At 40.8% G+C, this 24,144-nt stretch overlaps 2 protein-coding genes across 2 annotated transcripts; both read right to left on the bottom strand.

The window, feature by feature from the left end:
- Window positions 1-19,272: 19,272 nt before the first annotated feature.
- On the bottom strand, window positions 19,273-20,538 carry LOC107461349 (uncharacterized). The gene has a single exon (XM_016079831.1). The coding sequence runs from the start codon at window positions 20,536-20,538 to the stop codon at window positions 19,273-19,275; it is 1,266 nt and encodes a 421-aa protein (XP_015935317.1).
- A 932-nt stretch (window positions 20,539-21,470) lies between these two features.
- On the bottom strand, window positions 21,471-22,394 carry LOC107461348 (uncharacterized). The gene has a single exon (XM_016079829.1). It carries the CDS (start codon window positions 22,392-22,394, stop codon window positions 21,471-21,473), a length of 924 nt encoding a protein of 307 aa, XP_015935315.1.
- Window positions 22,395-24,144: the final 1,750 nt, after the last annotated feature.

Raw genomic sequence — 24,144 nt, 5'->3', positions numbered from 1 at the left:
CAGTAACACATTATTGTTTTTCTTCAAGCTTCAGATAACAACATTTTAGAATTCTTCATGACATATAGAGAAGCCTTAATTAAGAAAGTCTTATTACGGTTATGGAAATTATATAAATTAAAACAATTTAATTATCTTTTTTATTAGAAAACAATTTAATTATTATACAGGACAGACTAGTAGTAGTTGCTTACATTTTTCATTAAACTTTTTGGTTATTCCAACAGTCAAATTATTCATAATCCGCAGCATCGGCTTCATTCACCTGCTGAAAGTTATCATCTCTACTGATGATGATTCCAATAATGGCCGTGGTTTCCTCTGCCTTCTTATTTGCTGTATAAATAGTGTTTTCCCTAATTAAACATTGAATATACAAAGTAACGTTAAAATAAGACTGTAAATCAATATTTGTAAGTTAAGTTTGTGGAAGACTTTGACCAGCGCGGTACTATTCAATAATATAAAATTAAAAAATATAATAAACAATTCCAAAAGATCTGAGTTCGTGACAATAGTTTTAGAATTTTATTTAAACCTTACAAATTTTATTTTGGAATTACTATAACCTCTCAACGTAGGCTATTTTTATGATTATTTTATGAGTTTAATTTTTATGCATTGTCGGTATTAAATGTTTTATATAATTGTGCAAATGATCATTTAAACAGTCAATTTAAAAAATAGTTATTTATATTGATGTAATATTACGTAATTGAATGTAAATGTATCAAAATTAAATTTTTATTTTATTTAGTATTTAGAATTTGAGATATAGTTTCTAGCTTTTTATAGATAAAGAAAATTAAAGAATCGTTGCTACATATCCAAAATGATTCAGCTCTACATTTATTAGTTCTCCTATATGCTACATTTTGTCAAAATTATTCGTAATCTTCAATTCATCGTTAGTAAGTCTTCTTGCTCATGTTGTATAAAATATTTTATAAAAATATTATTTGTATATTAAAATTAGTCATTAATATCATCAACCAATATATTTATATATAAATACCAGGAACGGATGTACATATGGCCCCTCAAATTTTAATTTTTATTTAAAAAAAAAGTCTAGTCCCCTCCTGTTTTTATTTCCCAGCCCTTCTCCTTTTTTTTTTCGTATTACTTTCCTAGCCCCCCTTAATTCATACAAAAATAGCCTAATAGCCCATTTCCCAATTCCCAATTCCCACCTCTTTTTTTATTTGCCAGCCTCCCAGCCTCCTTCCTCTTTGTTCGCATAGTTTTTCAATTCCTCTTTTTGTTCCTACATTTTTCTATTTCACTTTGTAGGTAAACAATATTTGACTTTTTTTATTCTTTTTTTCTTTATCTCTTTAATCTTTTTATTTTTTATCTCTTTGACTTTTTTTTTTGTAGATTAAGAAAAAAGATAATAATTCAATAAGTGATTATTCATTCCTGTTTTTCAAAAAAATTCTATTTTTATTTTTTTATTTTAAAAAAATTATTGAACTATTAACTTTTCTATTATTATTTTTCTGTTAGTCTTGTCTAATTTTTTATATTTTTTTATATATTTAGTTATTTACTTAATATATTATTATTTGTTAAATAAGTTTTTGTTTTTACATGTTAGTTTGTATATTTAGTTTTTTTTATTAGTTAACTATTTAATTACAAGGTTATATTATTTATACTACAATATTAGTATTATTGTTCTGAATTTTAATATCTTATTTTGAATTGAAATATAATTTTTATATTTTATAAAGATTTAGATTGTAATTTACACTTTTTGCTAAATATATTTTTAATTATAGGAATTTATTTGGCCATTTGAATTATGAGTAAGTTCAAAACCATGGATACATTTAAAAAAAAAGATCAAGAGAAACTGCATAGAAAAGATCAAGAGAACCATTGATACATTTTAATTTTTTTATTTTATCAATAGAAATAGTAATATAAAATATTTTAGTAAATTATTAAACACCGCCCCCTCTAAATAGTTAGTCTAGCTCCACCCCTGATAAATACATGTGTGATTTAATTTATTTTCAATATGTATTTATATTCGAACATGTATTTTATATTAATAACTAACTTTAGTGGCTAATTTTAGTATACACGTAGCATAGTCTAATATTTTAACATAAGAAAATTTTCAAATCACTTTATGTAGTCTAATAGATATTTTCATACACTAGATATACTATTAAAAGATCATTTTTATTTATCATACTTTCTCTAGTCAACTCTCAAGTTTTTCAAGTAACTGAGTCTAAACAAGGTGATGCCAAGCTAAAAAAAGAATAATATCGAACATGAAAAATTTGAACTAAAACCTATTCAACTTCAGCAACAACTTCATTCAAATGAACCTGATATACTAATAACATTATATCATCTACTTTTATAAACACACAAAGAATAGCAGTATAGAAATATTAGAGTTGTCTAACTTTAACTAATATATAATTATTAAGGATTAATTTCTACATACAAGCCTTTTCACTATACAAGTCATACAACTCCTGAAAATCTTTAATCCCTAAAAACGCGCCTCTTATGACATGTATATTTTACGCGCCTCATTAACAGATTTTTCAATCAATTAACGCGCAAATATATAACTTCCTTTTTCTTTTTTGAATTCTTTCTGCGTTTTTTTTGTCTTCTCTCTTCGATCTCTTTCGTTCATTTCTCTCTCCCTTCTTCTTCACCGTTTACGTAAGTTTCTCTCTCTATTCTCTTTCTTCATTTTTTTCGTTTTTCATTGTTTTTGGAATTAAGCTCTGAAATCGTTTTGAAGATAATGGATGATTTAACTTTAAATTATCAGCTGAACTAGAGCGAAGTAGATTTTGAATTTGAATCCAATGAAGTTCTTGAGGTGTGGTTTAATTCCAGTTAAGAATTTGAATGTGAATCCAGTTAGTAATTTATAATTGTGTAGTTGCATAATGCGTGAACCTTGTCTGTGAAATTTACTGTTTATTATTCCTTGTTTGAATTGAATCTAATGTACTAGTTCTCATGAATTTTCTGCATTTTATATCAGATATTCGGGTGTAAATTAGGAATATTTGGGTGTATTTTAGAAAAATTTGGGTGTATTTACAGTTTATGACTTTTCATCTCACTTCTTATTCTTTTAGTTAAATTGTTTTAGTTTCTGTTTAATGATGATTAATAAATCTGATTTTTGTTATTTTTTATGATGGTTTTATAGTTCTATTTGCATTCTATAGTTTATGCTTGTTTTAATATGGTATATTTTTGGTGTATTTTGCAGCCCCTCTATGGTATTGATGAGCAGTTTGTTCTCCACATACAAGCATTTTTCTCATACAAGTTTTTACAAGTCTTCTCCTCCTTGTTTTGAATCCAATCAAGTGGTTTGAGGTGTGGTTCAATTCAGAAGAAAAAAATGTAGCATTAGAAGAAACATTTTTCTGTACAAAAATGCTATTTGTACACTAAAATCAGCTACTAAAATCAGCCACTAATATATTTGTGTATAAATACATGTGTGGTTTAATTTATTTTCAATGTATATTTGTATTCCAGTATGTATTTTATACTGGTGGCTGACTTTGGTGGCTAATTTTAGTGCACACGTAGCATAACTCATTTCTGTATTTGCACCAAATTTGGGTGTAAAACGAAGATATTTGGGTGTAACACGAAGATATTTGGGTGTATTTTAAGGAATTTTGGGTGTAGTTTTATTCTGATAAGTTCTGCATAATTTAGAACTCTTTCTCTTCCTCCTCTTCATCTTCTGCTGCTTCTTTTTTTTTTCATCATCATCACCATTTTCTTCTTCTTTATTTCTTATTCATCTTTTTCTTTTTGTTTTACCTTCTCAAGTTTCTTCTTGTTTTACTCTCTTAAAAAGAATAAAAACAAAAAATCAAACAAAGAAGAAGAAGAAACACATAATGCTCCAAAATTACTTGGAAAAGGATGAACTTGCATTCATTTAACTAAAAGAAAGAAAGAAATAAGAAAAAAAGAAGAAAAAAATACAGCATTAGAGGCAACATTTTTCTGTACAAAAATGCTATTTGTACCCTAAAATCAACCACTAAAATCAGCTACCAATGTATTTATATATAAATACATGTGTGGTTTAATTTATTTTCAATGTATATTTGTATTCCAATATGTATTTTATACTGATGGCTGACTTTGGTGGCTGATTTTAGTGTACACGTAGCATAATTCATTTCTGTGTTTTCAACAAATTTGGGTGTAAAACGAAGATATTTGGGTGTAACACGAAGATATTTGGGTGTATTTTAAGGAATTTCGGGTGTATTTTTATTCTGATAAGTTCTGCGTAATTCAGAACTCTTCTTCTTCCTCCTCCTCATCTTCTGCTAGTTCTTTTTTTCATCATTATCACCATTTTCTTCTTCTTTTTTTTCTTATTCATCTTTTTCTTTTTGTTTTAACTTCTCAAGTTTCTTCTTGTTCAAACAAAGAATAAGAAGAAGAAACACATAATACTACAAAATTACTTGAAAGAGGATGAACTTACATTCATTTAACTAAAAGAAAGAAAGAAATAAGTAAAAGAAGAAGAAGAAAAAAATACAGTATTAGAGGAAATATTTTTATGTACAAAAATGCTATTTGTACACTAAAATTAGCCACTAAAATCAATCACCAATGTATTTGTGTATAAATATATGTGTGCTTTAATTTATTTTCAATGCATTATTTGTATTCCATTATGTATTTTATACTAGTGGCTGACTTTGGTAGTTGATTGTAGTGTACATGTAACATAACTCATTTCTGTATTTGCAGCAAATTTGGGTGTAAAACGAAGATATTTGGGTGTATTTTTATTCTGATAAGTTCTGCATAATTCAAAACTCTTCATCTTCCCCCTCCTCATCTTCTGCTGTTCTTTTTCATCTTCTTATTTCATATTCTCATAATTCTTTTTTAGAGAAAAAAATCAAACAAAGAAAAAAATATATAATGTTGCAAAATCAAAAGAAGAAGAAGGAGAAACACGATGATAAAGATAAAACACGCGAAGAAAAAGGAAGAGAAACACAAAAAAAAAAAGAAGAAGAAGGAAGAAGAGGAGGAGGAAGAGGATAAACGCGAAGAAAAATGACAGTTATGATTTTTATCGAGGAAGAAGAAGAAGAGTCGTTCTTAATGGTGAGGGAGCGCTTTGAAAACGTGATGCACGTGTTAACACGCTTTTATGGTGAGTGTAGCTTCTGTTGGGTTTGACCCAACTTATAAGACTTGTAAACTAAAAAGGCTTGTATGTATAACATGACTGAATTATTAATTAGATTTTTGACTTGTAATGAAATGATATCAATTAAAATTTAATAGAAGGTGTATATTTTTCTAAGATATTTTGTTTTGTTTTAGTTATGTACATAATCTGTTGTATTGTATTTTTTGAGGTTTATTTTCGCAACTAACAATAACTAACAATTTATTTATAACATTTTTTTTGATATTCCAAATAAAATCTTTTTTGTTAATCGAAGGTGTTGGAAAGCTTAAGACCTTGGAGTCAGAGTTAAAATTTGGATTTCATTTAGTTGTTTATCTATTTTTTTTTTGGCAAAGCTGATCTTTATGTAGTGAACTATAATATTATTTATTAGACATCTTAAGATCTGAGTTTATGATGACAATAATAAAACGCCATAGATTATTGGTAATCATGGTCTATAATGAAATAATTGAAAACCAAAAAATAAAACATACATAGTGAAAAGATAATTTGAATAACTCTATTAACTCTGTTATTTAGTTGACATTCCTATTTCATACTGCAGTTTCACAGAATTAGTGCAGACATGCAGAATTTAATTTACTATGTGCATAATTTAGGTGCAGCTTTGCATAAACACAATTAAAATAAAAATAAAATTGCAAAATTCAAGCACAAGATTATACAAATATAATTAAAATCAAAGTAAAATGCAAAATTTATGCATATAATTTCACGAATACAACTAAAATTAAAATAGAATCACTTTATAAAATCAAAATTATCTAAAAAAACTTATATTCTTTCTGGATTAGGATTTTTATATTTAATACGATTATGACCATTTTGATCACATTGACTACATTTGTAAACACGCACGTATTGAAATTGTGACTCTTGGCGCTTCTTGCATGGTCTTCCTAGAGGACGAGGCATGTGGAATGTCTGTTGCGTGTTCCTCAAGGTATTGAGTCTCTTCTTGTTAATTTCATGAGGAATCAAGTGAGAGAACACAAGATGAGAAGATACCACAACTAACTCAAAATCTTAAGGAAGTAAGTTAATAGGTCTCTCATTTTATAAACTTCTCACTCTTCCATATTTTTTTCAATATAGAACTAATTTCATACTCTTAAACTTGCAACATTAACACATGGGTGTTATTACTAGTAAGCTGAGAAAGAAATGTAACATGGCTAAGTAGCAGTACCTCTGCACTTGATGACTTTGACCAGCTCTAGTGCTAGACATGGCTTCCTTCTTTGTGATGATGTTAATGTTGTAAATGTGAGAAGTGTTAAAGTTAGTCCCACATTGAAGAAAGCATAGAAGAGTGAAGAGTTTATAAGATGAGAGACCCATTAAATTACTACCTTAAGGTTTTGAGTTGGATGTGGTGTCTTTTCATGTTATGTTATTTCACTTGATTCCTCCCCAAAAATCTCCCCATTGGTCGAGAGCTCTCCACGGTTGGCCCAATAAGTGGTATTAGAGCCGATGATTTAATCGGTTTGGTTTTAAGGGGTATTCAAGGTGAAGCATCGAAAGTCTTCTCGGCAAAGGTGGTCCGGGCGGCGTGTCCCGCGGTGTTTTGCGGCGGTGTGATGGACGAATACCCATGGTGGAGGAGTTAGAAAAAGGGAGAGTTGATGCTTGATGTGGAGGCTCACACTTGAGGGAGAGATTGTTAATGTTGCAAGTGTGAGAAGTGTTGAAGTTAGTCCCACATCAAAGAAAGCATGGAAGAGTGAGGAGTTTATAAGATGAGAGACCTATTAACTTACTATTTTATGGTTTTGAGTTGGATGTGGTGTCTTTTCATCTTATGTTATCTCACTTAATTCTTCCCCAAAAATCTCCCTATTGGTCGAGAGCTCTCCACGGTTGGCCCATTACTACTGCATGCCTATTTCACCACATCCAATGAAAATTTTATGATTGTCATTATGTGAAAATATTTTATTTTGATAATTGAATGATAAGTTATAAGGCTTGATTTTATTTGATATAAAAATGTTATCTTTATTTAAAATATTACTAAACAAATAAGTCACATATTTTAAACAAGAATTATCATGAAAATATATTTTTAGTATCTTCGTTAAAGTAGTTGTCTAATAAAAATGCCTTTATTATTTTTTTTTTCAACATGCTGATTTCGATATTTAAATCTATACGCATAGTATTAACTCACAATATAATGTTAGGTTAGAAGTTGGAACCATATTAATAATGATATGAATAATATAGAACAAATTTTCTAAAATTAATAAATTGATAAAAATTTAAAATAAAAAATAATTAATATTGAATTTACACCTCCTATATTTATAACTTCTATTATATGAAATATATATATGTTAGAGGACTAATAAAATTTATTATTTTTTGTTAATAATTAGTTAATAATATTAAAAATATGAATTAAAAATATATTTAAATTATTATACTAAAATTAAATTGATAACTAAAAATACTTGTTAAAAACAACAAATACTCTTAAATATATGGTACAGATATAAATGATATATATCACACATTTTTAACAAATTGAATATTGGGCCAATACATTTGGGCCGGGTCATAGAAGTGAAATTGGGGGCGGAAAAATTAACAAAAAAACAAAATGGGAATTTCAAAAAGCAAGGTTACAGTTTCGGTTAGTTAGTTATTGAGTATAGTGCGAGTTCTTGAGATTCAATTGTTAGTGTAGTATGCACCCCTGGAATCTTCTAGTAACTGTAAATTAGTTATGCTTTAGGCAGTTGTGCTAGCTCATCCCCAAATTAGTTATAACCTCCCTAACTGGCTTGAGCTGCAATACAATACACACACCCCTTCGGTCCCTGTATATATGCACTTCAGCGCAGCAGCCACAAACACTTTTTGTAATTCTATTTTTTTCTTCTGAATCAACAATGCACTCTTCACCATTCTCTTTATTCTTCTCTCTCTCAATACTGCTCATTGTCTTTGCTGCATTCTGATTCTTTCTTCAACACGCTACTGATTCAGATCCATGGAAAACTCAACATCTTCCGCTTCGCATACAGGAGACTGGAGCTTCACAGCTGCAACCAGCAACTTCAATGGCGTCCATAGCAAATTTTCCAGCAACGATTAAGTTGGATGAAGATAACTTCAAGGCTTGGAAGCGACAAGCACTAGCGTGCGTTAAGACCAACAAACTTCAAAGTCACATCACTGCTCTATCAATCCCAAGAAGGTTCAATTCAGATCAAGACAAAATTGCCGAAAAAGTGTCACCTGAGTTTGAAGATTGGGAACAGCGTGATGAATGTTTGGTAGCCTGGATGCTCTCTGCCATGAACGAACCCTTCGTCAACAAGGTTGTAGAATTTGGATACGCACACGAGATCTGGGAAGCGTTGGAGGAGTACTTTGCTGCCAGGCAAAAATCAAAGATTCGAATGTTAAAAGCACAGCTGAAGATGATCAAGAAACAAGGTGCCTCTGCAATTAAATACGTCTCCAAGATCAACAAGGTTGCAAACTCTCTATCTGCTCTTGGAGCACCATTGTCAAATGAGGAACACATTGAAGCAGCGCTGCAAGGTTTGGATAAGGATTTCAGCCCTTCATAACTATGGTGAACTCCAAAATTGATCACATGACTGTTAGCGAGTTTGAATCTCAGCTTCTCTCCCAAGAAGAGGTAAATGAGAGATTTCGAAAGACAGATCTGACACTGGTGCACGCGAATTTGGCTCACAAGGAGTCCAGCACAAGCAGAGCTGGAAACGAGTCTTCACCACAGGAATCCTATCAGAACTACAATAATTACAGCAAAGGCCAATCTGGCAAAAGAAGCAGGGGAAGAGGCTCTCGAGGAGGAAGGTCATGGTGGCAAGGAAACAGACCTCAATGCCAGCTATGTGGCAGAGTTGGGCACACTGTCTGGGAGTGCTTTCACCGGTTCAACCAGAACTACCAGAATTCACAGCTGCAGACCTTCAACACTGGTCCCCCACCACCAAACCTTGGTTTTCACCAGCAAGCTCAACCCTCAAACAACACCAATCAGAACCCTCCTCAAGCCCTACTGGCCACCAACACCTGTGCTAACCAAGGGTGGTACCCCGACTCGGGAGCTTCCCACCACATTACATTCGATCAGATAAATCTGATCAACAGCTCTGAGTACACAGGTCGTGAGCAAGTGTTTGGAGGTAATGGCAAAGGTATGAGTATTGCTAATATTGGGAGATCAATCATGCATTAGACAACAAAATGTTCTTTGAATTCTGGCCTCATTTATGTGCTGTAAAATGTCAGGAAACCAGGAAAACTCTGCTCCAGGGCAGGCTTAGCAATGATCTGTGTAAGTTTGATGATATACAAATACCAAGATCACTGTGGAATTGTAATAAAGCTCAACTACTTGATGCTGAGCAGAAAAAGAAAGCATGTGCAAACATTGTAAGAATAGAAAACAAAGCAAAAAATAAAAGAGCCATAGGCAGTAATAATAAAGAACAGAAAAATAGCAATGAGAGCAATAGCTTATGCAGACCCCTTGGTCAATTTGCAACTATTGACTCCAAAATTGGTAGCATTGATTCCATAGCTAGTAATTCTTGTGTAATTTCGAATACCAAACCTGTCAACAATAAGCATAATGCAATTGACAATGTCAATAAAGTTGATAATTTTGCATCTACTGATTCTTGTTGTGCAATTAATAATTCCTTCAATACACTTCATGATCCCTATTGTGCAATTGATGATTCCTGTAGTAATTTCCAAACTACAGCTGCTGATCATGAGCATTCCTTTGTTAATTATCCTTACAAAAATCTGCTACACAATTCTAACCCCGTTGCTGCCACTTTGCCTTCTCTTCCTCATTTAGCCACTCAAAACAAACCTCCATCCTTCCTTATAAATGCCACAACCAACTTTGCCACCAAAGAGCACACTAATCCTGATTCAAAACACCCTCTTAACAAACAACCAGCCACAACAAGACCTTCCAAAATCAGCAACACCTCCCCAACAGAATCAGCCCCTAAATCTAACCCCACAGTATCTTTTAACCTTTGGCACCAAAGACATGGCCACCCCTCTCACCATAACACCAAAGCCATACTCAAAAGCCTAAACATACCCTTCACCCAAACCACCAACAACCCCTGTAACCCCTACCTCACCAGCAAACTACACCAGCTACCTTTTCCTCCCTTTCAAACCAAATACTCCCAGCCACTAGAATTAGTCTTCACTGACCTCTGGGGCCCCTCTCCTCAACCCAACAGATCTGGCTTCAGATATTATGCATGCTTCATTGATGCATACAGCAGGTATACCTGTACTTACCTTCTCAAAACCAAGAGCCAAACCTTTCAAGCCTTTCTTCAGTACAAAGCAATTATTGAAACCAAAACCGGCCAAAAACTGAAAGCTCTCCAAATAGATAATGGAGGCGAATACCTATCCAGATCCTTCAAAAAATACCTTACCGACTAAGGAATAACTCACAGACTTACCTGTCCTCACACTCATCAGCATAACAGGTGCATTGAGAGAAAACACAGACACCTAGTAGAAACCTCTCTCACCCTTCTCTCACAAGCTTCCCTACCCCCTTTCTTTTTGGGATGAGGCAGTCCTCACCTCAACCTATCTAATCAACAGACTTCCTACACCAGTCCTAAACCTCAGAACACCACTGGAAGTGCTCTTCAACAGCACACCTAACTATGCTATCCTAAAACCTTTTGGATGCCTTTGTTACCCTTGGCTCAGACCTTACAACAAGCATAAATTCAACTACCACTCTACAAAATGCATTTTTCTAGGGTATTCCTGTGACCACAAGGGCTACAAATGCTTGTCTCCCTCAGGCAAAGTTTACATCACAAGGAATGTTGTCTTTTGCGAACATGAATTTCCTTATCCAACACTTTTCAACAATAAAAAACAGTCAAACCTGCCTCACCAGCCTGCCACCATCCCTCCAACCACATACAACTTTAACCCCTGCTGCATAGACACTCATGATTCATCTCCCACTAATAGCAATACTATATCTATGCCATTAAATTCTTTACCTGTTCCTGACACTGTTGTACATGTAGATTCTGTTGAAAGAATTTCCCTACACTCTGCTGGAACCGTTGTCATCAGTCCCAGCATTCAACCTTCCAATGCTGCTCTACTTGCAGCTCCCCAAAATAGGCATCCCATGATGACTAGAAGCAAGTGTGGCATATTCAAACCAAAAGCCTTCAGTGCCGAAGTAAACACTGATCCAGGCTCTACCTACAGCACACCATCGTCAGTTGCTGAGGCTCTAGTAACCCCTGACTGGAAGAAGGCCATGGAAGAGGAATACTCGGCCCTGATAAATAACTGCACATGGCAGCTAGTTGACCCCCTTCTGCAATCAAAGCCTATTGGCTGCAGATGGGTCTTTAGGGTGAAGAAGAACCCTGATGGGACAGTTCAGAAGTACAAGGCACACCTTGTAGCCAAGGGCTTCCATAAAAAACAAGGTGTTGATTACGATCAGATCTTTAATCCTGTGGTCAGACCGGCCTCGATCAGGGTTATGCTCAGTGTGGCTCTCACCAAAGGCTAGAAAATTCTCCAGTTTGACTTCAACAATGCCTTCCTTAATGGAGCTCTCCATGAAACCGTGTATATGCAGCAACCAGAAGGCTTCATATCCTCAAACCCTCATCAAGTCTGCAAGCTTCAAAGGTCCCTCTATGGTCTCAAGCAGGCTCCTCGAGCCTGGTTTACAAAACTAAGCTCTGCTCTCCAAAAATTCGGCTTCACAAGCACTCAGTCCGATGTCTTCTTATTAACAAGATTCACCTCCTCTTCCTCCACTTACATCCTGGTGTATGTCGACGATATCCTGGTCACCGACAATTCAGAAAAGGAAATCAAGGAACTTGTTCTTCAACTTCACAGCACCTTCTCCCTAAAAGAGCTGGGTGAGATGCACTACTTCCTTGGCATTGAAGTAGCCAAGACCCCAAATGCCTCAATCACCCTGAAGCAGACAAAGTACATCAGGGATCTCTTGAGACGAGCTGAAATGGGTAATGCAAAACCTGTGCCCACCCCCATGACTTCTTCACTGAAGCTATCTGCCTTTGGAGATGGTGCATTCAGCAATCCATCCTTATACAGGTCCATTGTAGGTGGCTTGCAGTATGCCACAATCACAAGACCTGAAATCTCCTTCTCAGTGAATAAGGTGGCATAATTTCTCCATAACCCTCTTGAATCTCATTGGAAGGCAGTCAAAAGAATTCTTCGCTACCTAGCAGGCACAGCGCAGTATGGTCTAAGATTCAGCAGGTCTACAAGTCTCAGAATCTATGGATTCTGTGACTCCGATGGGGCCAGTGACATTGACGATCGCAAATCAACAAATGGTTATGGTATCTATCTTGGGTCAAATTTAGTTTCATGGGCTAGGAGGAAGCAAACAGCAGTCTCTAAAAGCAGCACAGAGGCCGAATTCAGAGGAATAGCAGATGCTGTAACTGAAATCGTCTGGCTGCAAAACCTGCTTATTGAGATCAAAATTTCTTGCTCCACCAAGCCTGTGGTGTACTGTGACAACCAGAGCGCAGTTCTCCTATCTGCCAATCCAATTCTGCATAACAAGTTAAAACACTTTGCACTTAACCAATCTTTTGTTCGGGACTATGTCTCAAGGAAGGAAATTTTCGTTAAGCACATTCCAGCTCATAATCAACTAGCCGACACCTTAACCGAACCTCTCTCAGCAGCAGCCTTCCTTAAGTTTAGAAGCTTGTTAAGAGTCTTTGATACAGGATCTTAGAAGCATAGTTGTCAGAACCGTACCAGTAATCGAACCGGTGAGGTTACTAGATCACTGGGTTTCTGGTTCAACTGGTGGATCACTGATCGAACCGGTTAACCCGATATAATTAAATAATTATCATTTTCAAATTTTAATACTTTATTAATTAATTTATATTTATTGTATTATTATATTGTTATAAGTAAAAACTTACATACAATTAATTTTCATGTGAAGTTGATATTTAAAAACAGTTAGATAATTTGACAAGTTTAACTAAATATCATCTAATGATTTTTAACTATCAACTTCATATGAAGACAACTGCATGTGAGTCTTTACCTATTATTATATACTACAAGTATAATAAAATTTATAGTTAAATAAAATATAATTGATTTAAAAATTAGTGGCTTTAAAATTAAAATTAATTGAATATAAGTAAATAGAAAATTGCTATATGTATTATAATTTGGATATGTTCTAGTAAGAAGCAATGTAGCTTAGTGGTTAAATTGTCTTTCTTGCAACCCTGGAGTGAGCAGTTTGAGCCATTTTGGAAAATTTTTCAAAAATCACATAGCTTTGACACTTGGCACGCTGGAGCTTATGGAGAGCATGGTGGACTTGCAGAACCTAGATGCACCGTAGTTTCGCCTTCAGTTGGGATCGAACGGTTCGGTCCAGTTTTCACCGGTTTTAGCTTGTTCGTTACGGGTTCAATCGGTTCGTTCCGGTTCCCTGCCTTGAATGGTCCTAACCTCGGACCGGTGTAGGGTCCAGTTTTTTGGTTTTTTGGTCGAATCGGCCGATCCGGTCCGATTTTTACAACTATGATTCTATCGGTTCTTATAGTTTTTTTTTAATTAGATTTTTATATTTTTTTCAATTGAGTCCATATATCATATCAAATATTGTAATTAAGTTCTTACCGTGACAAAAATATTAAAATTAACAGAATGAATATACCTAATACTTGACTGAATATTTTGTATAGTTTAATAGAATATCCTGTTAATTCAAACATTTTTGTTACGGTAGGAATTTAATTACAAAATTTAATATGATATAATAATTCAATTAAAAAAAAATATAAGAACCTAATTCAAAATTCGATAAAACTATAAGCATCAGCAATGTAATTAAATGAATCTGTTATATGATAATATTAAAATTATATTATATGGCATGGGTTATTTATGCACGAGGAAATCGAATTAGTTCATTCCATGAATTGCAAATAGCAGCCATTTTCTGCCGCAAAAGTGGAAGGGTATCTATCTAATATAGTAATATATCTATCATATTCATATATTCATATATCAAGCAAGTTGCAGCAGCCAGGTTCTATAAAGTAGAAACTAAAAAAGGCAGACAAATAAATCCCAAAACGATATACAAATTATTAAATTAGTTATCCTTTAATAAGGTTCAATGAACAATTACTCATTTTTGGGTCTAATTAATAGTACATATGGTCATGGATCAAACACCTATGCTGACGTGGCATGAGTATTTTGTCAACTTGGACCAACAGGCAACAGTGATTGCCAATTTGACTAGTACGTACGAATCGGATTTGGAACATATTAAATGTCTATTTAATTCATGTTTGTATTAGTATCTTTTTTATTTTTTATTAATTTATATAAAAATTATTAGATGTTTTAACTTATCTTTGTTTAAAAAAATAAATATATTTAAATTTTTATTCATTTAAGTATTAGGAAGATAATTAAAAAAATAAATTAAGTTTTTTAATTATTATTCATATTTTATTATTCTTGTTCGGTAGGTCAGGTACCGGACGGTTCGGGTTGATATCCTGGTTGGTGATGGGGTCTCGTTTGGTCGTGGACTGCCGGTCCGGTGTAGGCGGGGTGGTCCCGAGCACTTCTTGTGAAAAAAGGGAGGTGTCACCTGCAAAGACACTCCGACGCTCTAGTCAGTAGATGTGCAGGCGAAAAGGGGGTAGAGTGATGTGTGACGTACCTTGGGGAAAGGGTAAGACCTTCCCCTTATATATTGTGTCAGAGGTGGGCCCGACAAGGACAGGCCCACTTTCCCCGAGGCGTGCTCCTCACAGCTGTAACAAAGCTGTCAGGGACGCGTGTCCGGGTCGGCTGCGGGGCGCCCCACTCCTGACCGTTTGGGTCGGGTGATACTTGGGTCGGGCCAGCCCGTAGGGGGCTTGGGCCAGGCCGTAACAGTGCCCCCACGCGCCAGTAATAGTCGTGAGAGCTATTAGTGGCGTGTTGTTTCTTGTTCCATGTGTCGTCGTCAGGTTGGCCGCCCGTGGGAGGGACGTGCCTTCTGCGCGCGTGTCTCTTGGTTGTTGAGGCGACCGTTCGTCGCTTCGTTTTTCGCGCTGAGCATTAAATGCTCATAATGGGTTGCAAAACCCCACGCGCAAAGACCATTTTGCCCCTGGCCCTTTCGCGCTTTGTGTAGCGGTTTTTAAACAGTTTCTTCTTTCTCTCTCTCCCATTCTTGCTACTCTCATTTTCTTCTCTCCCTGATATCCAAAATTTCGTTCGAGCATTCCTGTGCCTCTTCCTTCTCTCCCAAGTTCCTGCAACCAATTCAGGTAACTCTCAATCCCTGCTTTCTTGTGCTTTATTGTTGTATGTTTGTTGCTTGTGTTTGCTGCATGCTCTCGCTGCTTTGCTTGGTTTTCGTTGATGCATAGCTTTTTAGTGCCAAGTAGGTGCGCTAGGGGAGGGGTACCATTCCAGGGTAGGCTCTTAGGTGACTTGTATGATCGATAATTTCTAGCCATATTTGATTTTAACTGTTGAGTAGGATGAACATAGTTTCTGAGCTTTTTCTGGACTCCCGACCTCATAGACTAACGGAGTGGTACCCCCCACTGTAGGTATGCCTCGCATTGTTTTCCGGGCTTCTTCTTCCGCGCATTATCACCCCTATGCCTAGGTGACCTCCGATGTTAAGGACTCGCCAAATCAGATGGACGAGGGGGAGTTGACGAAATTCTGGCAAGCTGAATACCTGTACGGGGGGACAGACGAGGAAGCGAACTATGACGTCTTCATTCCCCTCCCCCACAAGCGGCTGTATGAGATTGATTTCCACTCCCCCCGGGTTCCCGACTGGATTTGGTTTTACAAGGCCATGTTCACTCAGGTGGGCGTTTGCATCCCTTTTTCCGACTTCCAAATGGCTCTTCTTAGCCGGATATCCGTGTCGCCGTCGCAGCTGCATTCGAACAGTTGGGCTTCCATCCGCTGTTTCGAGATGGTGTGTGAATATCTCGAGCTGCCGGCGTCGGTGGATGTCTTTCTCTTTTTCTTCAACCTTACTAACCCTTCCAAGGAGGGGAAGGCGAGGAAGGGATTCTTGTCTTTCCGATCTGCCCAAGGTCGGAGGATATTTGGCTTGTTCGAGGACTCGTACCATGGGTTTAAGGATAAATATTTCAAGGTTCGTCCCGTCAAAGGTCGCCATCCCTTTTGGTTGTCGTTGGAGGGAGAACGCCTCATCCCGACTTATTGGAGCTTCGGGGCGGGGTCTAACACCTTCATTAAGGTGACCTACAAGGGGATGTCCCCTGAAAATAAGAGAATTGCCGACGTGTTGTTTGCAATTTTTGGAAAGAACCATGTGAACCCCCACCTCCTTATGGGTAAACGGGAGGTCGCCAGGAGTTATATTTGTGAGTTGTTTTGCCTTGTGCTTTTTGCATTGTTTTTCACTTTATTTGCCGACCTTACGACTGCCGTACTTGTTTGCTTGTTGCAGTGGAGATGTCTGCTTCAGTGACCGGGCTTGAGGATTTGGTCAAGACCTTCTTGGAGGATAGTGACGAGGAGAAGGCTGATGAGAAGGTTACCGGGAAGCCGGAAGATCCTACCGAAGAAAAGAAGGACCAAGCTATGCCTTCACCTCGAGACACTGAGATGTCCGACAGGAATTCTGCCGGGATGCGGGCCTCACCTATTCCCGAGGAGGCGGCCAGCATCGGGCAGTCGTCCTCTACCCACCGGGAGGATGACGATCTGAAGCTTATCCCTACTCCCAAGAGGCAGAGGGCCTCCTCCAGCCCGTAAGGAACCCTCACCGTAATGGAGAGGAATTTTGACGCTGCCACTTTTATTGACTCCCAGCTGATCCCCGGCACGGAGGACCACTTCTATGGTACCGAATTGGCGGGGCAGGCGAGGTGGATGTACCGTACGCTGCTCCGGGGGGCTGTGATAGCTCGAAAGGTTGAGTTCAAGTTGTCGAAAATGCAGTCGCTTCGGAGGAGACTTGAGTCTTCTGTTAAAGCGAACAACGATTTCAAAGTGCAAGTCGAGTCGCTTCAAGGTCAGTTGTCCGAGTCAGGGGAGAAGCTCAAGGCTGCCGAGGAGGAAGTTGCGTCTTCTAAGGAGAAGTTGAAAGCCTCAGATGAGGCGGTGTCCCATTTAACTGAGAGGGAGATGACTCTAGAGAGCCAGTTGAGCGCCGCGCAAGGTCGGGTGGCGGCATTTGAAAAAGGAACGCGACCAGGCCGTTTCGTCGGCTAAAGCTGCTCAAGCCGAGGTCGAAGAGCTTAAGAGGAAGCACAAGGCGACCAAGGAGCAAGGAAAGAACGCGATCTTCATGACTGAGGAGGCTCTGAAGGCTCAGGTGAAGATTGTGGTTCCAGACTTCGACACGTCGGCTATTGGGGTCTTCAAAACGATCCAGGACGGCAAGATTGTTGACATGCTCTGAAAATGAACTCTTGTAACTTCGGCTTTTGTATGGATTTGTTGAATACTTTGTTGCAACTATTAACTTTTATACTTTAGTGGTCGCCTGGTCGGCTTATTGTTATTGCCTTTATCTTGTCTTGCTTGGTAGCATTTTTGTTTTTGTTACAGTCTTTCTGGGGTGGACTTATTGTTTGTGTCCGTTTTGCCGTTCATGTTGGTAACTCGATTGAAACCGTTATGGTCTTATTATCGCGGCCGTTTGTTATGGCTATGGTTCAGTTGGCTCCCGGGGTGATCAGCCCCGGGTTGCCGTTTAAGAGCGCGATGGTGTGGGATACGTATTGGGAGATAGTAGATGGGAGAATTCAGACAAGTTAACATTAGTCGTTAGCTAAACAAATTTATGAACATGGTAGGTATTTGATAAAAATAAATCATTGGGGATTAACAGTGGGCTATCTAGCTCGTCAGGCCGCTTGGCCGGTGTGCCTGAGCTACGAATAAAATCTTCTCAGGTTACCTGTATTCCATGTTCTCGGGATATCCTTGCCGTCGAGCCTCTCCAATTTGTAGGCGCCTTTACCAAGCACCTCTTTGATTCTGTAAGGACCTTCCCAATTTGTCGCCAGCTTTCCTTCTCCTGGTGTCAGTAGCCCTATGTCATTGCGTCGCAAGACGAGGTCATTCTCTTCAAACTCCCTTCTGAGCACTTTGGTGTTGTAGCGTAGCGCCATTCTTTGTTTCAGTGCTGCTTCCGACAAGTGAGCAATTTCCCTGGCCTCATCCACTAGGTCCTTCTCAACCACCTCTTCCACTCCTTTCAGAAGTAACCGCGGGCTCGGCTCGCCGATCTCCACTAGTATCATCGAATCGATCCCGTATGTCAGGCGAAAGGGGGTTTCGCCTGTGGAGCTTTGCTCGGTTGTGTGGTAGGACCATAGAACGGAGGCAAGTTCGTCGGCCCATGTCCCTTTTTTGCTGTCTAGCCGTTTCTTGAGGCCTAGCAAGATGACTTTGTTTGCGGACTCTACCTGCCTATTCGTCTGGGGGTGTTCTACCGATGAGAACTTCTGTTTTACACCCAGACCGGTGAGGAATTATGTGAATTTCTTGTCGGTGAATTGCGTTCCGTTGTCCGAGATGACGACTTCCGGGATGCCGAACCGTGTTATCACCTGTCTCCACATGAACTTTCTACAGTTGGCTGACGATATACTGACCAGCGGTTCGGCCTCTATCCATTTTGTGTAGTAGTCAACGGCAACTATGAGGTATTTGACTTGCCCGAAGCCAACTGGGAAGGGTCCTAGTAGGTCGACCCCCTATTGTGTGAAAGGTCGGGAGGATGTCAGTAGACTCAGCTCGGAAGCCGGTGCTCTGTGGAAGTTGGCGTTCTCTTGACACTTGACACATTTTCTCATAAATTCCCTGGAGTCTTTCATCATTGATGGCCAGTAATACCCAGCTCGGATGAGCTTCCTTGCTAGGGCTTTGCCCCCGATGTGGTAGCCGCAGCATCCCTCATGGACTTCTCTAAGTACGTAGTCCGTCTAATCGAGATGCAGGCACTTCAATAGGGGTTGGCTGAGTCCCTTTCTGAACAGTTGTCCATGTATGATTGCATATTTGGCTGCCTCCCTCCTCAGCGTTTTGGCTGATTTCTCATCATCAGGTAGTTTACCATGTTCCAGGAAGTTTGTGATGGGGTCCAACCAGGACGGGCTTGATTTTGTCAAATGGAGGGCAACCGTTGGCTCCTTCACCATACCCTGGATGAGAGACCGGTTGCCCGCTCCCGGCTTCGTGCTTGCTAGTTTAGATAGGAGGTCTGCCCGTGTGTTCCTCTCCCTCGGAACGTGTTGGACCGTGACCTCCTGGAACTGCCTGGCCAATTCTCTAACCTTTTCCAAATACTTTTGCAGCAGCGGGTCTCTGGCTTGATAGCTTCCGTTCACTTGTGAGGTGACGACTTGTGAGTCGCTGCACACTTCCAGCCTTGTCGCCCCGACTTCCCGGGCTAGGGTTAGTCCACCCAAGAGGGCTTTGTATTCCGCTTGGTTGTTCGATACGGGGAATTCGAACTTGGTCGATTGCTCGTATATGACCCCATCCGGGCTCTCTAAGATGACCCCGGATCCCCCGGACGTTTGGTTGGAGGCCCCGTCTACATGGAGCCTCCACCGTGTGCCCGTTTCCTCGGGGGGATCACCTGTTACCTCTACTAGGAAATCTGCCATCGCCTGCGCGTTGATTGCATGTCGGGGCTCATACTGCAAGTCATATTGGGAGAGCTCGATGGCCCAAGTCATCATCCTTCCTGTCAAATCAGGCTTTTGGAGCACTTGGTGAATTGCTTGGTCCGTTCTCACGACGATACGGTGGCCCTGGAAGTACTGCCTTAGCCTTCGGGAGGAGGTTAGGAGTGCCAGCACCAGTTTCTCCAGTTTGCTATACCTCAGCTCTGCTCCTTGTAGCGCCCTGCTTACGAAGTAGATTGGTTGCTGAGCCTTCCCTTCTTCTCGTACCAGCACTGCTGCAAGCGCTTCCTTCGTTACAGCTAGGTAGAGGTAGAGTGACTCTCCGGCCTTAGGCTTCTCAAGCACCGGAGGTGTTGCTAGGATCCCTTTGAAGTGGTTGAATGCTTCCTCACATGCAGGAGTCCATTCAAACGCTATCCCCTTTTTCATCAGATTGAAGAAGGGCAGGGCTTTTGCTGCCGATGCGCCGAGGAAACGGGAAAACGCAGTCAGCCTTCCTGCCAATCGCTGACGTCTTTGATACAACCAGGGCTCTTCATCTGGAGAATCGCTTGGCATTTCTTAGGGTTGGCTTCTACCCCTCTTTGGGTTATCATGAATCCTAGGAACTTCCCGGCCTCCATGGAAAAGGCGCATTTGAGCGGGTTGAGCCTCATGCCGTGTTGTCGGAGGGACGCGAACACGCCCCCAGGTCGCTTAGGAGATCGTCGAGCCGTGTGATTTTCGCGAGGATGTCGTCCACGTAGACTTCCACTGTCTTGCCTATGAGCTCGCTGAATATCTTGTTCATCAGCCTCTGGTACGTGGCGCCAGCGTTTTTCAGGCCAAATGGCATCACCTTGTAGCAATAGATCCCCCCTGGCGTTATGAACGCCGTTTTATCCTCGTCGGGCTGGTGCATCGATATCTGATTATACCCAGAGTAAGCGTCCATGAAGCTCAGATACCGGTACCCCGCCGCTGCGTCGACGAGTGCGTCAATGTTGGGAAGGGGATAGCAGTCCTTGGGGCACGCCTTGTTGAGGTCGGAATAGTCTACACACATTCTCCATCTCCCATTGTGCTTTTTCACCAAGACCACATTCGATAGCCAAGTCGAGTAGTCCAGTTCTCGGATGAACCCTGCTTTGAGGAAGCTGGCCGTCTGCCTGGCCACCTCCTCTGCCCTTTCCTGTGACATCTTCCTCCTCCTTTGCAGCCACTGGTTGGGCTTCCGGCTTGACGGCCAGACAGTGTGACATGAGTTGGGGATCTATCCCCGGCATGTCGGCTGGCATCCAAGCAAACAGGTCGGCTGGCATCCAAGCAAACAGGTCGGCATTGGCTCTGATCATCTCCATCAAAGGTTCCTTCAATTCATGGGGGAGATTTCTGTTTATGAATGTGAACTTCTCCTCCGCGTCCCCGACCCTAAATTTTTCCAGGTCCCCTTCTGGCTCGGGCCTGGGCTTGTCGTCTATTCTGGCATCCAGGTCGGCAAGGAAAACCCCTTATGCTTCTTTGGATTTTTTCCTCAAGGAGAGGCTGGCGTGGTCGCAGGCGACTGCCGTTTCCAAGTCTCCTCTGTTGGATCCTACGGATCCGTCATCAGTAACAAACTTCATTACGAGCAGCTTCGTACTGATCGCTGCTCCAAGGTCGTTGATGGTTTTTCTCCCCAGGATGATGTTGTAGGCTGTGGAATCTTGCAAGACTACGAAATCGGCCATTACTGTCCTTCGCCTCTGCCCTTGTCCCACGGAGGTCGGGAGGGAGATAATCCCATCCGGCTTGATGAAGTGGTCGCCCAACCCTACCACACCGTGCTGGTGGGTCGCTAGGTCGACGTCACGCAATCCCAAGGCATCAAATACGTTGCGAAACATGATGTTCGAGTCCGCCCCTATATCCACAAGGATCCGTTTGACGAGGCCGGTTCTGACTCTGGCCGTAATGACCATGGGGGGACTTTCCAGTGCCTCGTCAAACCATTGGTCTTCGGGACCAAAGGAGATGGATGGGAGCTGCTGGGAACTTCTCGCAGATGAAGAGGAGACGGCCAAGACTTTGGCGTCTTTCTTTTGTGCCGATCTCGACCTCGGGGCCGAATTCCTCGCCGTTACTACGTTCACCACCGTGAGACCGTGGTCGTCTCCCTCCGGTTCTTGGCGTCGCCTTGTCGCCCGGGACCTGTCATCACCCTCGTGGTCGCGATTCCGTCTCCTTGGCTCTCTAATGAGGTGGGAGAATTCGACAAGCTTCCCGTCCCTGATTGCTTGCTCTAGCACATCCTTCAGGTCGAAACAGTCTTGGGTCTTGTGCCTGTATCCCTTGTGATATTCGCAATAAAGGCTTTTGTTTCCCCCTGTTCGGTCCTTCAGAGGTCGAGGTTTCGACACTATTCCCTTCTCGGCTATCTGTCGGTAAACTTCCATGATCGGTGCCGTGAGGGGGGTGTAGTTGGTGAACTTCTCGACTCGGGGAAATGGCCTTGGTGTCTTACTCGGACCGCCGTCCCTGGTGTGTTCCTTTTGTCTTTCTCCGCTCTCGTGGTGCCGGGTTTGGTTGTAGGGGGTTGCCGTTTATTGGCAGCCACGACCCAGCTGACTTCTTCGTCATTAATATACTCCTTAGCCACACATTGGATCTCCTGCATTGTCCATACTGGCTTCGTAGTAAGATGCTTTCTGAAGTCCTCGTTCAGGAGTCCGTTCGTCAAGCACAAACTTGCTACCGAGTCCGTCAGTCCGTCGATCTCCAAGCATTCATCGTTGAACCGATCTAGGTATTTCCTGGTCGGCTCGCCGGATCTCTGAGTCACCCCGAGCAGGTTGATCGGGTGCTTAGCTTTTGCGATCCTGGTCGTAAACTGGGCCAGGAAGGCATGGCTGATGTCCGAGAAGCGGGTTACCGAGCCCTGCAGGAGGTTATTGAACCACCGTATTGCAGACCCCGCCAAGGTGACCGGGAAAGCTCAGCATCTCACCTCGTCTCCTACTCCCTCGAGGTTCATTTTGGCTTCGAAAGCCGTGGGATGCTCTTGTGGGTCCTGAGTTCCGTCGTACCTCATGTCCGTTGGCTTGTCAAAGTGTTTTGGCAGCCGGACCTCGAGGATGGAATGATGAAATGGGGTTGCACCCATTATCACTGGTCCCCCGGTTTTCGTCGTTCTAGCGTCGTTCTCCTCCCGACGAGCGTCTTCACGGTTTCTATTCTCGCGGCTTCTATTTGTGGTACGCCGCCTCCTGCGCCTGCTGTAAATGATGGGATCATGGCGTCTTCTCTCGCGTCCTCCCTCACTGGCGTTCTCGGGATCGGATCGCGGGCTAGTCGCTTGTTGGGAACGGCTTCTCGAGAGTGAATGGGAATGGCTTGATTCTGGGGTTTGCTGACGGTGCTCCTAGTCTGCTAGTCGGCGCTCCAAGTCCTGCATCGTGTGGCGCAGTTCTTGCATTATTCTGGTGCTGTTGTCGCCAATTCCCTCGAAAGGGCGTCTCTCGCGAGATTGTGTTGTGTGTCTTGGAGGGGATCTTGCGTGCTGCCGGGAAGCAGTCGCGGCGGGCTCCCCTACGGGCTCGGCCTCGCGGCCTGCTGCATCTTGGACCAGTACGAAGTCCATGGACGGTCCCCATAGACGGCACCAATGTTCGGTAGGTCGGGTACCGGACGGTTCGGGTTGATATCCTGGTTGGTGATGGGGGTCTCGTCTGGTCGTGGACTGCCAGTCCGGTGTAGGCGGGGTCCTGAGCACTTCTTATGAAAAAAGGGGGGGTGTCACCTGCAAAGACACTCCGACGCTCTAGTCAGTAGATGTGCAGGCGAAAAGGGGGTAGAGTGATGTGTGACGTACCTTGGGGGAAGGGTAAGACCTTCCCCTTATATATTGTGTCAGAGGTGGGCCCGACAAGGACAGGCCCACTTTCCCCGAGGCGTGCTCCTCACAGCTATAACAAAGCTGTCAGGGACGCCTGTCCGGGTCGGCTGCGGGACACCCCACTCCTGATCGTTTGGGTCGGGTGATACTTGGGTCGGGCCAGCCCGTAGGAGCCTTGAGCCAGGCCGTAACAATTCTAAAATGATATTATTTGTAGATTTTATTTTTTAATAGATATTTGACTAATTAATTCAAACAATGATTTATAATTAATAGAATTTTAAAAATTAAATATCAATATTCATATAATT

Source organism: Arachis duranensis, chromosome 8, assembly GCF_000817695.3.
Source record: "Arachis duranensis cultivar V14167 chromosome 8, aradu.V14167.gnm2.J7QH, whole genome shotgun sequence".
Classification (NCBI taxonomy): Eukaryota; Viridiplantae; Streptophyta; class Magnoliopsida; order Fabales; family Fabaceae; genus Arachis; species Arachis duranensis.
This window is presented reverse-complemented; position numbering and strand designations above follow the sequence as displayed.

Excerpts from the sequence above, each read along its gene's own strand:
- LOC107461349 (XM_016079831.1), bottom strand. The coding sequence starts at position 20,538 with ATGCCAAGCGATTCTCCAGATGAAGAGCCCTGGTTGTATCAAAGACGT.
- LOC107461348 (XM_016079829.1), bottom strand. The coding sequence starts at position 22,394 with ATGGAAGTTTACCGACAGATAGCCGAGAAGGGAATAGTGTCGAAACCT.